At 39.7% G+C, this 13605-nt stretch overlaps 1 protein-coding gene across 2 annotated transcripts in view; it reads right to left on the bottom strand.

Annotated features, from left to right (window-relative positions):
* TOPBP1 (DNA topoisomerase II binding protein 1) overlaps positions 1-13417 on the bottom strand; it is an 81073-nt gene extending 67656 nt beyond the window's left edge. Inside the window, exons 1-7 of one of the 2 annotated variants that reach the window (XM_006169278.3) lie at positions 13328-13417; positions 10123-10257; positions 8566-8709; positions 7394-7575; positions 5446-5471; positions 5147-5317; positions 18-197 (exon numbers count right to left, since the gene is read on the bottom strand). In XM_006169278.3, coding sequence (XP_006169340.1) covers positions 18-197; positions 5147-5317; positions 5446-5471; positions 7394-7575; positions 8566-8709; positions 10123-10257; positions 13328-13411 — 922 coding nt within the window. In that variant the 5' untranslated portion in view covers positions 13412-13417. Of the gene's footprint in view, positions 1-17; positions 198-5146; positions 5425-5445; positions 5472-7393; positions 7576-8565; positions 8710-10122; positions 10258-13327 lie in introns of both variants that reach the window. The other variant, XM_006169279.3, reaches the window with a different exon arrangement.
* Between the last annotated feature and the right edge of the window lie 188 nt (positions 13418-13605).

The following is a 13605-nucleotide window of genomic DNA, read 5'->3' on the forward strand; positions in this document are numbered from 1 at the left end:
ATCTCAACAAGACTCACTATCAATGATGTTGATGTGGCCCGTAGGAGTCGAAGTATCAGGCATAGGCTTTGCTTCCGGTCTCGGCTCTGCCTTGTACATGGACTCATCCTGACAAAAACCTTTCTCAACACTGTCGAAAAACCACTGCATGGTCACACAGTGCACATTCCATCTCTTGGCACATTCATATTTCTGACCTGTGGTAGTTATTAAGAAATAGCAGAGAAAAACAGAGAAATACAAACCATTTAAACCTATCCTTACGTAAGTATTGAAATTATAACACATCGCTTACAAGCTGGAAACAAAAGTTACTAGTAATTACTCTCACTTTCAACACTATAAAGCATAATGTATTGCAAAGTCACATTTTACATTCGTTTGTAATTACATTTTCTACATACTAGCATTGTGTAAATGCACATGCCGTGTGAGGGGTTTATCCTTTACACAAACTGCATGAAAACAGACAACTGTGGGATAACTGAGATAATACTGCTTCATCACTTTATTTCTTTAAACCATTTCTTAATCTGTAAGATGGGGATAAATCATAGAATAATTATATGGTTTTAATAAGAATATGTAACAGGGAACCAGCAGTTAGCGTAATGGCTATGTCACTGGACTCCCACGTAGTTGACCGCGGTTCGCGTCCCAGACCCGGTGGCTTCCAACCCCCCCCAGGCGCGTGTGCATGCGTGCCCAAGAAGGGATTGCGGCATGACCATCCCCTCTGGGGGGTGATTTCTCGCTTTCTGTCTCTCTGTCTCGCTCTGTCTGTCTGGTGAGCGCACGCACTCTATAGCAAAAACCTCTCCCAAAAAAAAGAATACGTAACACAAAACTGAAAATAGTAAATATATGCACCATAATAAATACCAACTTTGAATAGACTATCCAATATCAACAGGATTCTACTTAAAGTCCAGGACAGATAAGCAAATAAATAAAATAATTATTTTTAAAACATATTATCAATTATCTTAAAAAGCCTTTTTTGGGGGGGAGGGGGATTTTTGGTATAGGGCGAGTGCACTTGTCAGAAAGACAGACAGACAGACAGAAAGTGAGAAATCACCTCCCAGGGTGATAGCCCCACTGCAATCCCTTCTCCCCCATTCTCCTCTTGGGATCTTGGGCACGCACGCACAAGCGCTGGTATGACTTTAAGCCACCAGGTCTGGGCTTGAACTGCTGTAAGACTACCTGGGAGTCCAGCGACATAGCCATTACGCCATCTATCTGCTGATCCCATCTTAAAAAACTTTAACACTTTAACTTTTCTGTGGTTATTTTGAAGTAATATCACAGAAAAAGTCAATATGTAAAATGAAAGGTTTATTTTTGCAGGGAAGAAGGGTAATTCTTGAGTGCCAACAGATGAACGATCTTCAGATTCCAAAAGGAAATCTAAGTACCAACTCTACTTACATTCATCCTGTCACAGTTGGCCATTCCTAAAGCTCTGCCTTAAAGACAATTATCAATGAGCCTTAATGTGGTAACTTATTTTTCAAATTTTATTTGTCATATAAATAACTCAGTAAAACACAACATAAAGAGATAAAAAAAAAAAAAACATGCAACAAAATTCTTACCAATTTGTATATATTTTAAGAATACCAAAAAAAAAAAAAATTCTCTAAGACGAACAAAAAGTTTATAAAATAGTAACTTTAGAAAGTCTTCTTGGTAATGCTTTTTCTTCCTTAACTACCTCAAGTTCTGCAAGGTATCTTCAAGTTAAAATTCTAGTTCATTCTGAGAGATTAGGACAATTGAAGATCTTCTGCCCAGACTTCACTCTCCTGCCTCCCAGATCTAGCAAGGTATTCTGTCTCTCTCCTCCTCTTTAGTTTTAATTTTTCTTCTTCTTTTCTTTAATTTTTAAACTTCCTAGCTCTTTTTTTTTTGGAGAGGTTTTTTTGGTATAGGGCATGTGCGCTCGCCAGACAGACAGAGAGAGACATAGAGTCAGAAAGCGAGAAATCACCCCCCAGGGGGGGGATGGTCACGCCGCAATCCCTTCTCCTCTTCTCCTCTCGGGATCTTGGGCACGCACGCACACACGCCCGGCGTGAGTTTTAAGCCACCGGGTCCGGGACGCGAACCGCGGTCGATTACGTGGGAGTCCAGCAACATAGCCATTACGCTAACTGCTGGTTCCCAAACTTCCTAGCTCTTTGACGCTCTTTTATCTTGCCAATTTTAGCCCCCCACACCCACCCACACAAGACAAGTCAATCATGAGCCATCTATATCTGAGTTCTGCACACCATGTGGTTTTCATTTTTTGCTTTAAAAAAATGTTTTCTTACTGTCTTTGTCTTTTTTTCCTCTGGTTTTCTTTCCCTTTTTCTTTCAACTTTCTCACTTTTCTGTTCAGCCTCTACACACTGAGTTTCTAGACAGATCTAGGTGCACAGTAGCCAAATATCTGAATACTTTCAGGGTCAGATTAACCCTCAATTTCCATGAAATCTGCTGCACGAAGGGAGAAAATTGGCACTGCTTAGAGACTGCAGATCTGAATGCCTCTGAATCCTCAGATTTAATTCCAAAAACTAGGAAAAAAATATATAATCCACCAGATGACCGGAAACCACAGCAGAAGCCCAATATGAGAAACTAAGAAAATATCTCTTCCCTAAGAGCAAGGCATAACTCCTCATCCTCCACAGACAATACAAAGGAACTGGTGGTAATGTCAGATAAAGAATTTAAAATATTCATAGTGACAAAGCAAACACAGATGCACAAGAAGAGAGACAATGAACTCCAGAAGATGCAGGAGAAAAGAGACGATGAGTTCCAGGAGGTGAAGCTCTTGCATGATATGAAAGATCATAAAAAAGAACCAAACAGAATTGCTAGAGATGAAGGCTGTAATGCAGGAAATCAAAACCTCCCTTGAAAGAATTAACAGCAGGTTAGATCATGCAGATGATCAAATCTCAGGTGAAGACAGAAGCTCTGTCTTCTAGGTTTTGTCTAGACAGAATCTAGACAAATTCAACAAAAAGACCCCCCAAAATAAGAATCATGTACGAGTAATACTAGAGACCATTAAATGCCTAAACATCCAGATAATCTGTATCCCAGAAGGTGTAAAAACTAATAAGGGCATTGATGATCTATTCCACGAAATCCTGGAAGAAAACTTTCCAAACCTAGAGAGGCACTCAAATACTCAGACCCAAGAAATTCAAAGGACCCTACACAGAATCAACTCAAGATCTTCTCCAAGGCACATTGTAGCCAGATTGACCAAAACCACAGAGGTAAGATACTAACAATGGCAAGAGAGAAATGTCAAGTTACTTTCAAAGAATATCCTACCAGGCTAACATCAGACTTCTCATCAGAAACAGTGAGAGCAAGGAAAGAATAGGAAAATGTACTCAAACTGTCAAAGGAAAAACAATTTCAACCAAGAATACTCTCCCCAGCAAGATTATTCTTCACATGGGGTGGGGGGGGGGTAAAAATATTCTCAGATAAATAAACTCTCCAAGAATTTACCCACATCAGACCACCTCTTCAAGAAGTTCTGAAGGGAGTGCTATGCCAGGAAGACTAAAGTCGGACGCCCAGAAATAAGAGTACAAAAACCAAACAAGAAAATGGTCAGGGAAATGTTAGGGACGAGTCCAGAGTTGAATGTTAACTTCCAAAATTTAAATGGAAAAATTGGACCACAGTAACACTGCAAATTCAATAGGAGAGAGATTAATTACATGAGACTGAACTGGTGAAAGAGAATTTCATAATTTTTTACTAAAACACTACTGATTTTCTTCTATGCTTTGTTTTCTTGATTTAAGGATTTTTGCCTTCTCTTGCACTGTTGATAGTTGCCCTACCTGTTTGAACTGAATCCTAACCTTTTTCCTGGCTTTAAGTCTTACACAAATTTCTCTTAACTATTTTTTTTTTTGAGAGGTTTTTGCTACAGGGCACGTGCGCTCACCAGACAGACAGAGAGACATAGAGACAGAAAGCGAGAAATCACCCCCCAGGGAGGATGGTCACATCGCAATCCCTTCTCCTCCATTCTCCTCTCGGGATCTTGGGCACGCACGCACACGCGCCCGGCATGAGTTTTAAGCCACCGGGTCTGGGACGCGAACCGTGGTTGACTACGTGGGAGCCCAGCGACATAGCCCTTACGCTAATTGCTGGTTCCCAATTTATTTTTTCATTTTGATCTACTAAAACTAACACTGTTTTTATTGAAATTAAAAAATTCACTTAAAAAAATACCTATTTAACAACTGCAATAAGTTATATAGCCCCAGCTAGGTGCTATTTTACAGTATGTTCAGTTACTGAGGTTTACACCTGAAGTCATACATGTGTTAATAGATATGTATATTTATTAGCTGTGCTTGCTATGGAAGTATGTAGATTAATTAAGATCTTTAGTGAATCAATAAAGTGAGGGGAAAAAAGGGCATGGAAAGCAGCTGTAGATTCCAGAGACAGCGTGGAAGGAAGTGGAAAATGGCAAAGGGTGAGAGGTAGGGAATCGAGGGGGAGAAAAAAGGCAAAATATGTATAAGAAACAAAAAATGGAAAATTTCTGTTAACAATAACATGTATGGTAACATCCTTGAGCCAATATACAATGTATGCTGGATGGGAAATCTCATTTTGTATACTGTATTGATGTAAAGCAACTGAATGTAAATAAATTAATAAATAAAATTCTAGTTCATTCTTTCAAGCTGATCCATTCAGTTAGAGATTAAGTCAAGCCCTTTAAATTTGTTATTAGAAGGATCATCATTGAGTTATAACTAGTATTAGTGTTCTTGATAGTCTCCCAAACTTCTTTTAAGTAGAGATCTGGTAACTGTGGGGAATTTTTCTTTTTAAGTCAAAAGATCTAAGAGTAAATGTATATTAAAATATCACTGACGAGTTTTTGTTTCTTTGAATTAGTTATTCAATAAGCTGAATAAATACTAGGATAGTCATCTAATTTTTATGACCCATAAAACTATCTTTGCAAGATTTTTAGGAGAACAAAAAAAATCAAACCAAATTAATGACATGTCAGATGCAAAAGCTATTTTGTGATTGCAAAATGTAAACATTAGAGAAAATTTTACACTTGTCCATTTGCAAAATATAGTCTTACCTTTTGGTTCTTGCACGATGAGATGTGTACATTCATTCATTTTCAGTTGTCCCATGTACCGACCTCCGTGTTTAACTGTGAGCTGCTGAACTGCCTTCCTGTTCAGGCCACACAAGCCAGTCACACAGATTATACAACCAAGGAAAATAGGGCACTTGAACTCTTCCATATCTATGTCAGTATACCTAGCTATTTTTTTCTCTTGTGACTTCTCCCAAAGTGTTTTTATCCAAGAAGGAAGCAAAATGGGCTTTTTTAGGTTTGCAGCAACTAAATATTTTTTGCTCCCAACTTCATATCTATATCAGTATACCTAGCTATTTTTCTGGGGAAACAAATGGTATAAAAAGGAAAAAAAAGAACACATTAACTACACCAGATTTAAATTTATCAGAAGAATCACAAACAATTATCCCGAGTATTTTTTCCATTTCTAAAAATTTATAATCATTTTTCAGAAAAGGAAAACTGACAAACGCGTTCATACATTCAGAATTACACTAATTGCTCTCCTAGTTCTATACCATGTCTCTAATAAAAAACAATGTTTCAAATACAGAGTATCTCAAATGAAATTGCTTTAAGTAAAAAGTTTCTATTTCATTATCTCTAAGTCCCTGCTGGCCTAAGTGGTATATTTTCAAAACTCTAAGTCTGAATCTCTACTTAAAAACTCAAAGGTTCTTTTAGTTGCCTGAAAAAATAATGAACTTTTTAATCCTTCCATTATTCTATATGAGTAAAAGCAATGCTTCCTGGCAGAATACCAACAAAAATACCGAATTATATTCGATTGCCATGCTAAGCTGATGTGCTGATGAAGTGTTAAAATTGCCAACATGAAGATATATGTTTAGGATATGCTCGGTCGGTGGTGTTGAAAACAAGCCCAGAACATTGTCTACACAGTTCATATGCTGATAGAATTCTGTGGTACCTGGACTTGCAGTTGTTAATCTACTGAAGTTTGAAGAAAAACATGTTTGCCTCTTACAATAGCTCTAAGCTCACTAGGGGAGGGAAGGCAAGCTATCCCTTTTACATGTATCTAAATGCCTAGCTCAGGAAGGTACATAAAATCAGCTCAAATGACAATTAGTAGTATTTTTTTTTCTTACTGCCAGAGGGCATATGTGCTCCACCAAGGAGACAGAAAGCTCTCCTCAATGAGTAATAGTCACCCAGCAATCTTTTCTGCTCAATTTCTCCTTTCCATCAGCATTTTGGGCATAAATGTGCATATGACCAGGATATTTTTCAAGCCATTCGAATCAGGAGTAGACCCTCGGCCAGCATGTAGGATCCAGATTCCCAAGCATGGGGCTTAACCTGCTACTTTACAGGGCTCGATGAACATTTATTGGATGATCACAGATCAAGTGGTGACTTATATATATTCATGTTCACATACGCCGCCTTTGGGAGGGAATACAACGGTCAAAATGGCCAAGTGAGTCTCCATCTTAACACACGGGCACAGTACTGGAGCACAACGCAACATCAAAGTCCCAGTGTTCACGACACACGGGCACAGTACTGGCATGTAATGCAACATCAAAGTCCCGGTATTCACGAAGCACTGGCACAGTACTGGCGTATAATGCAACATCGAAGTCCCGGTATTCACGAAGCACTGGCACAGTACTGGCATATAATGCAACATCAAAGTCCCGGTGTTCACAACACACGGGCACAGTACTGGCATGTAATGCAACATCAAAGTCCCAGTATTCACGAAGCACTGGCACAGTACTGGCATATAATGCAACATCGAAGTCCCGGTGTTCACGACACACGGGCACAGTACTGGCATGTAATGCAACATCAAAGTCACAGTGTTCACGACACATGGGCACAGTACTGGCATATAATGCAACATCAAAGTCCCAGTATTCACGAAGCACTGGCACAGTACTGGCGTGTAATGCAACATCGAAGTCCCGGTGTTCACGACACACGGGCAACATTTACAGCTGTAAACAACTCTATCACCACAAGATTTCCTACCTTATAAGTACAGCTAAACACATAGCCCATTCTACCTGTCAACTTAAATGATCTCACTCTGATAATAAGAGTTTGTATATTCTGTTCCTTTGATTTCAGTGAAAAAAAAAAAGACACCATTTTTGTTCTTAAATACAAGATACCATAAAGCTTCCCCTATAAAAATTTAGAGTATATCAAGAGAATGAAATGAATGTATTATTTTTCCAAATCTAGAAAATATATAAATGTGTTTCTTACTTCTCTTGTGACTTCTCCCAAAGTGTTTTTATCCAAGAAGGAAGCAAAATGGGCTTTTTTAGGTTTGCAGCAACTAAATATTTTTTGCTCCCAACTTCTCCCGCAATAAGGTGAGTAACTGATACATTAAGGTCTCTGAATACTCGTCCACCCATCATCTGTACATACTTATGAACTTCTTCCTGCAGCCCCAAAAGGAAATATAATAATTATTTAAAATATAAATATAGAATAATATATAAAACACATGATATAATATATATTATATAAAATATAATAATACTGAAGCAAAAAATACCTCTTCCATTTTTATACAATATTCCACAAATCTTCTGTTGCTGGTAACTTGCACACACAAATGTTTCTCACCATTATAAATTTAAATAATAAGAGAAAAATAAATTTAAATTTAAGAAAAATTATATCCCTATGTTTATCTCTTGTAAGTCTGAGAATTTATTAAACTATGTTGCTTCTATAATAGTTTATATATTTTATATAGTATGCATATTTTAAAATATAAATTATATAATGAAACTATTCTATAGCTCTATCTTAGATGCCTTCCTTTAAAATTAATGCATCTAACATAAAAAAAAAATGTAATTCAAAAGCAAGCTCACTGACTGTATTAGAGGAAAAAAAATCAGTTTCCTATTAAATCAAAATAAGAAACTTCGATTAGCCAGTTTTTAACAAAATTGATTCCACTAAATTCAGTTTCTTTCTTTTTAAACAAGAAATATACTGCTGCTGTATAACAACTTTTTAAAAGTCTGGACTACTAGGACCAGCAGTTAGCATAATGGCTATGTCGCTGGATTCCCATGTAGCCAACCGCCATTCGAGTCCCGGACCTGGTGGCTTAAACTCACACTGGGCGCACGTGTGTGCGTGCCCAAGATCGCGAGAGGAGAATGGAGGAGGAGGGACTGAGGTGTGGCCATCCCCCCTGGGGGATGATTTCTCGCTTTCTATCTCTGTCTCTCTCTGTCTTTCTGGCAAGCGCACGTGCCCTATAGCAAAAACCTCTCAAAAAAAAAAAAAAAAGTCTGGACTATTAAGTGTGAGGTCTTTTAAAAGATCTCCTAGGCAGTGAAAAATTAAGTATGGAGATACATAGATAAATACATAGATCAATTGACTTCATTGATATTTCTCTCAATTCCTACCCTTTTTTCTTTTTCCAGGCTTGTACAAGATACAGTTACATCAGACAGAACCATATTATAAACGGGATGTTCAGCTCTTGGAACATATCGCTGATGGTGCATACAAAATATGACTACTTGCGGACCAACAATTCTGCAGCCAAGCTATAAAAAAAAAAAAATTTTAGTAACCTAAGAAGGTAAAGACCACTAGTCTTATGAAATTACATTTTGTATTATTTTCTCATCATCTAGAAACGTTGATAGACTACTGCATAAAACTCACCAAATTGTAATTTAAAAAAAAGACCACTGTATAATTTCTCACACACTATGTATTAAATAAACATGCACACACAAAAGCAAAAATCAAACAATACAAACCATCAAAAGTAAGTTTCAAGAGATCAACTCCCTCAAAACAGCCATAAAAATTTTAATCTCTGGAACAAACACAATCTTAATGCAATCATCTTAGCTTACAACAATTAAGAACTATTCATACGTACTTATCAAATAGAGCACCCAACCAATGAAGCAGTTTAAGAGTTTAAAAGCCCACAAGTAACTCCTCTCTATCTACTGCATCAGACACAGACACACACACGATATACAATCCTAAGCAGTTTTTATATTTGGGTTCTAAGTACTTTGCACTTCAATGTCTTTCCAGAGAAGACCGTAAGATTTCTCCCTAACATAGTACAGGTTAAACTCAAAATGTGACTTTTTTCATTTTCATTGATTTCAGGAAAAGTGAGTCTTACTCAACATCAACACACTCAGACTAAAAGGCCTACAGTTGTCGAAGTCACCACTGCACGACAAACTTAAATATCTACAGGCAAAGGATTACCACTATCTTTTTGATCAATCAAAACAAAGTTTTCTATGCTGAGTTGTATCTACAAGCAGTGGTATTTCCAAAGAGAGGCCAAGACCAATAATGCTCTTGGCAAGGTGGGCACAGAACTTCCGTGAACTGTACAGACACTGCATCTACCTACTCTTCTATGTTTTCTTCTCCTTCAAACAAGAATCACTTCTTTGTAATCTGGATGCAATTACAGTCAGTTTACTTTAATTTCAATGCTTCTCTCTTGTCCAGACACCAAAAAAGTAATGAGTCAGTAGACTCTAGAAGCAACAAAAAGAAGTAAGATGGCTCACTGGTATATTACTAATAATATACGGGTATTTTTAATAATTTTTCAGACCCTAACAAAGGTAAAGGTAGGAAAATTCTGTGCCAAGAACACAGAAAAGATGGTAAGTTACCAAGCACTACTACCTTGAGGTCTTCCCAGTCTTTACTGTTTCCTTAAAGTATCTTGCAGTCAAACTGAGTTTAAGTACAATAAACTCCACCAGTAAACTGCTTCATTACTATACCCCTTGAAATGTAAAAACTACGTTAAGTCTCCTATAATTAACCTCTAAAAAATATTATTCTGACCTCCCTAGGCTGAATGAATTTTAATATAGTTATGATCTGCCTAATCCTTCATGATTAGTAAAGAATTTGTCTACTGAAGCAAATAAAAGACTATTAAAAGAAAACGCTAAAAGTCAGCAAACCTTTTTAAGGTGATCAAAGACAGCGCCACTGAAAGGGTCACAGATATAAAGTGATTTATCATTCTCCTTTATCTTCAATGCCTCTTCTTCTGTAATAATCTGAAGATACTCTTCTGATTGGAATTCTTTTATTGACTGAAATTAAAAAATAAAATAAGAATGTACCTGAAATTAGTCCCCTATATTTAAGTCCTATCAACACTATCTTCAAAATCTATCTCAAATCTAGCGTTTTTGCTATTGAAAACTACGTCATTTCCCCACCAGACCTCTGCAGAAGCCTCCTGTGGTCTCCTTTTCTCTCTACTGACCTTGATCTATTCTCCAAACTGCAACTGGTTATCTTTTTTTTTTTTGGGGGGGGGGGGGGGGGAGGGGTTTTTCTGTATTGTGTATGTTTTTTTTTTTTGGGGGGGGGGGCAGGGGAGAGGTTTTTGCTATAGGGCACGTGAGCCTGCCAGAAAGACAGAGAGAGACAGAAAGCGAGAAATCACCCCCCAGGGGGGATGGCCACGCTGCAATCCCTTCTCTTCCATTCTCCTCTTGGGATCTTGGGCACGCACGCACACATGCCCAGCGTGAGTTTAAGCCACCGGGTCAAGGACTCGAACCGCAGTCGACTACATGGAAGTCCAGCGACAAGGCCATTACACTAACTGCTGGTCCCAGTTGGTTATCTTTTTAAAAAATATAAACAAGGGGGACAAGCAGGTGGCATGGTATTTAAGGTGCTGGACACTCCCATATGACAAACCATGGTTTGAGTCCCAGACCTGGTGGCTTGCTTTCTCACTCTCCCTGCTCTTCTCTCTGGTCAAATTAAAAATAAATGAATGAATAAAGTTAAATAAATAATTCTTTAAAAAATATAAATATAAACGAGGATCATGTCACCGGCTGCTCAAAAGCTTCTAATGGCTTGCCACCACACTCAAAATAAAATCCACACTTCCTTCCATGGCCTACAAAAGCACAATACCCATTCTATCTCCTGACCCTCACCTCCCACCTCGTATACCTTTGCTTACTCTAGACACTCCCGCTTTCTAGCTAAGCTGAAATGACCCATTAGCTGTGCTCGTGTTCCAGCAGCAGAGACTCAGACTCTCCCCAGGGCCTTCTCTCACCCAGGTCTGCTTAACCAAACACCCTCCCCATCCCCTAATCTGTAGGAGAAGTAACACTGATGTTTTATACATACATGGCTTGTTTCTTTCTCCCCACAACAACGGAAGTTTCATGATCTACCTTGTGTGCTACCTACATCCTGACAGGAATATGTAGTCAAATACCGTATTTTCTAAAAACGTTATAAAGTCCTATGCTAAAGAGTCTAGTATGACCCTTTTAAAACGATAACTCCGATCACGTTAACCTTCAGAGTGAAGCCCTTCAGTGGCTCTCATTTCACTGCAAGGAAGTCAGTCTTTACAGCGGCCCATAAGGCCACACGGGCCCCTTTCCCCTTAATCCTCTTCTTCCCTCCCTGGTGCCCTAAAGGACAGGCACACCTTGGACGAGAACCTTCCCAAGACCCGTACATGGGTGTTCCCTTTGCCTGAAACTTCCTTTCAATAGCCTCATGGCTAACACCCACTCTGTCAAGTTCAAACATCTTTTCCACCAGGTCTACCCTGATCATACTCTATCTAAAACTGTAGCCTTTTTTTCTTTTTCTTCCAACAAAATCCTCCGGAATCCCATAATCTTTTTTGCCTCTTCCCATAGCACGCTGTTCCATAGCTGACTCGTTTAGCATATCGATTAGTATCTCTCTCCTCCCACTAGAACATTAGCTCTCAGAGAGCAGAAGTCTTTGCCTGCTCTCAGAACTGATGTATCCCAACACCAGCAGTGCCTTTCAATAAATATTTACTGAACGAATTTTAAGGGAAAAAACCTGCTACACTGCTTCTCAAACAAAATGTGAGCTGAGGATCTTGTTAAATATGCAGATTCCGGCCAAGCTGTGGTGGTGTGGTCTAGTCTGATGCTGTCCCTCAGCACGCTGAGGCCACACAGGAGGCCAGGTTCAGGTTGTCTGCCCAACCCTAATCCGCCAGGGGCTGAGATGCGCTGAGTCCCAGCTACTTGAGAGACTGAGACAGGAAGATCACAACATCATGAGCCTCATTTTTGAAAAAATACAGATTCTTGGGACCAGCAGTTGGCCTAATGGCTACGTCCCTGGACGCCCATGTAGTTGACAGTGGTTCGAGTTACAGACCCGGTGGCTTAAACTCACGTGAGGCGCGTGTGCATACATGCCCAGGATCCTGAGAGGAGAATGGAGGAGAAGGGATTGCGGCATGGCCATCCTCCTGGGGGGGGATTTCTCGCTTTCTGTCTCTGTGTCTTTCTGGCGAGCGCAAGCCCCCTACAGCAAAAACCTCTCCCCCCCAAAAAAATAAAATAAAATACAGATTCTGATTGGTATGTCTACGTTGGGGCCCAATAGTCTGCGTTTTTTTTTTTTTCCCCTTTACTTTGCTAGAGGGTGCATAAACTCGCCAGGGAGAGACAGATAATGAGGTAAAGTGAGGAGAGCACCTCCCTTCCCAGGGCAGGGATGGCCATGCTTCAATCTCGTCTCCATCTCTCCTTGTAAGATTTTGGGCACATACACACACACACACGGCATGTTTTTCAAGCTCTGGGTCTGGGACTTGAACCGCAAGTTAGTCCTATAGGATCCAGCTACATAACCACACACTACTGGCTGGCCCCAAGAGTCTGCATTTCTAACTCCCTTGCTCCCAGCATGCTGCCAGGGTATGCCAGCAGGAAACCTATTCACTACCCCTACCATCATTCCACACTACTGGGGGACCACTACAGTGTACACTGAGGGATCGTGATGTTCACAACCACGACTGACATGTGACCAGCACAGGAATGACTTCAGTTTTTCAAAGGACCATTCTGGTTAACAGACAAAAAGAAAACAACTTAATTTCCAAAAACTGCAGGTTAGCCACATTCAACATAAACGCCGGAACAGATTTTAAAACCCCAAGCACCTAATAATAACCTTACATCAATTAAAAAATATCATGATGATACTGCATATTAAAATGGACTCTACAGTAACATCATTATGAAAATAAAATAACTATTTCTAAGACATAATGCCCAGTAAATCAAATACACGCTTAAAAACAAGAAAAACTCACAGCATCTAGCAAGACGTTGCAAATATTCTTACCTCAAGGGCTTTTAAAAAGCATTCGGAATTGTCAGACGACTTTAAGAACTTCACAAGGAACGGCTCTTTATCACTACTGGACATTTTGAACTGCGGAAATAAAGGCAGCATTAGCGAGCGCGCACAGGCGGGTGTCGAGGCCCCCGTCCGACGCACCCCGGCCTCGGTGCAGGCCAGGACGCCCACGGGGACACCGGCCTCGCCCTGCACGCGCCCGCGCGTCCCTAAGAGCCCTGGGACCGGGCCGCGGCGCTCGCAGAGCGCCTGCACAGCCGGCC

Source organism: Tupaia chinensis, unplaced genomic scaffold (genome assembly GCF_000334495.1).
Source record: "Tupaia chinensis unplaced genomic scaffold, TupChi_1.0 Scaffold146961_1, whole genome shotgun sequence".
Taxonomy (NCBI): Eukaryota; Metazoa; Chordata; class Mammalia; order Scandentia; family Tupaiidae; genus Tupaia; species Tupaia belangeri.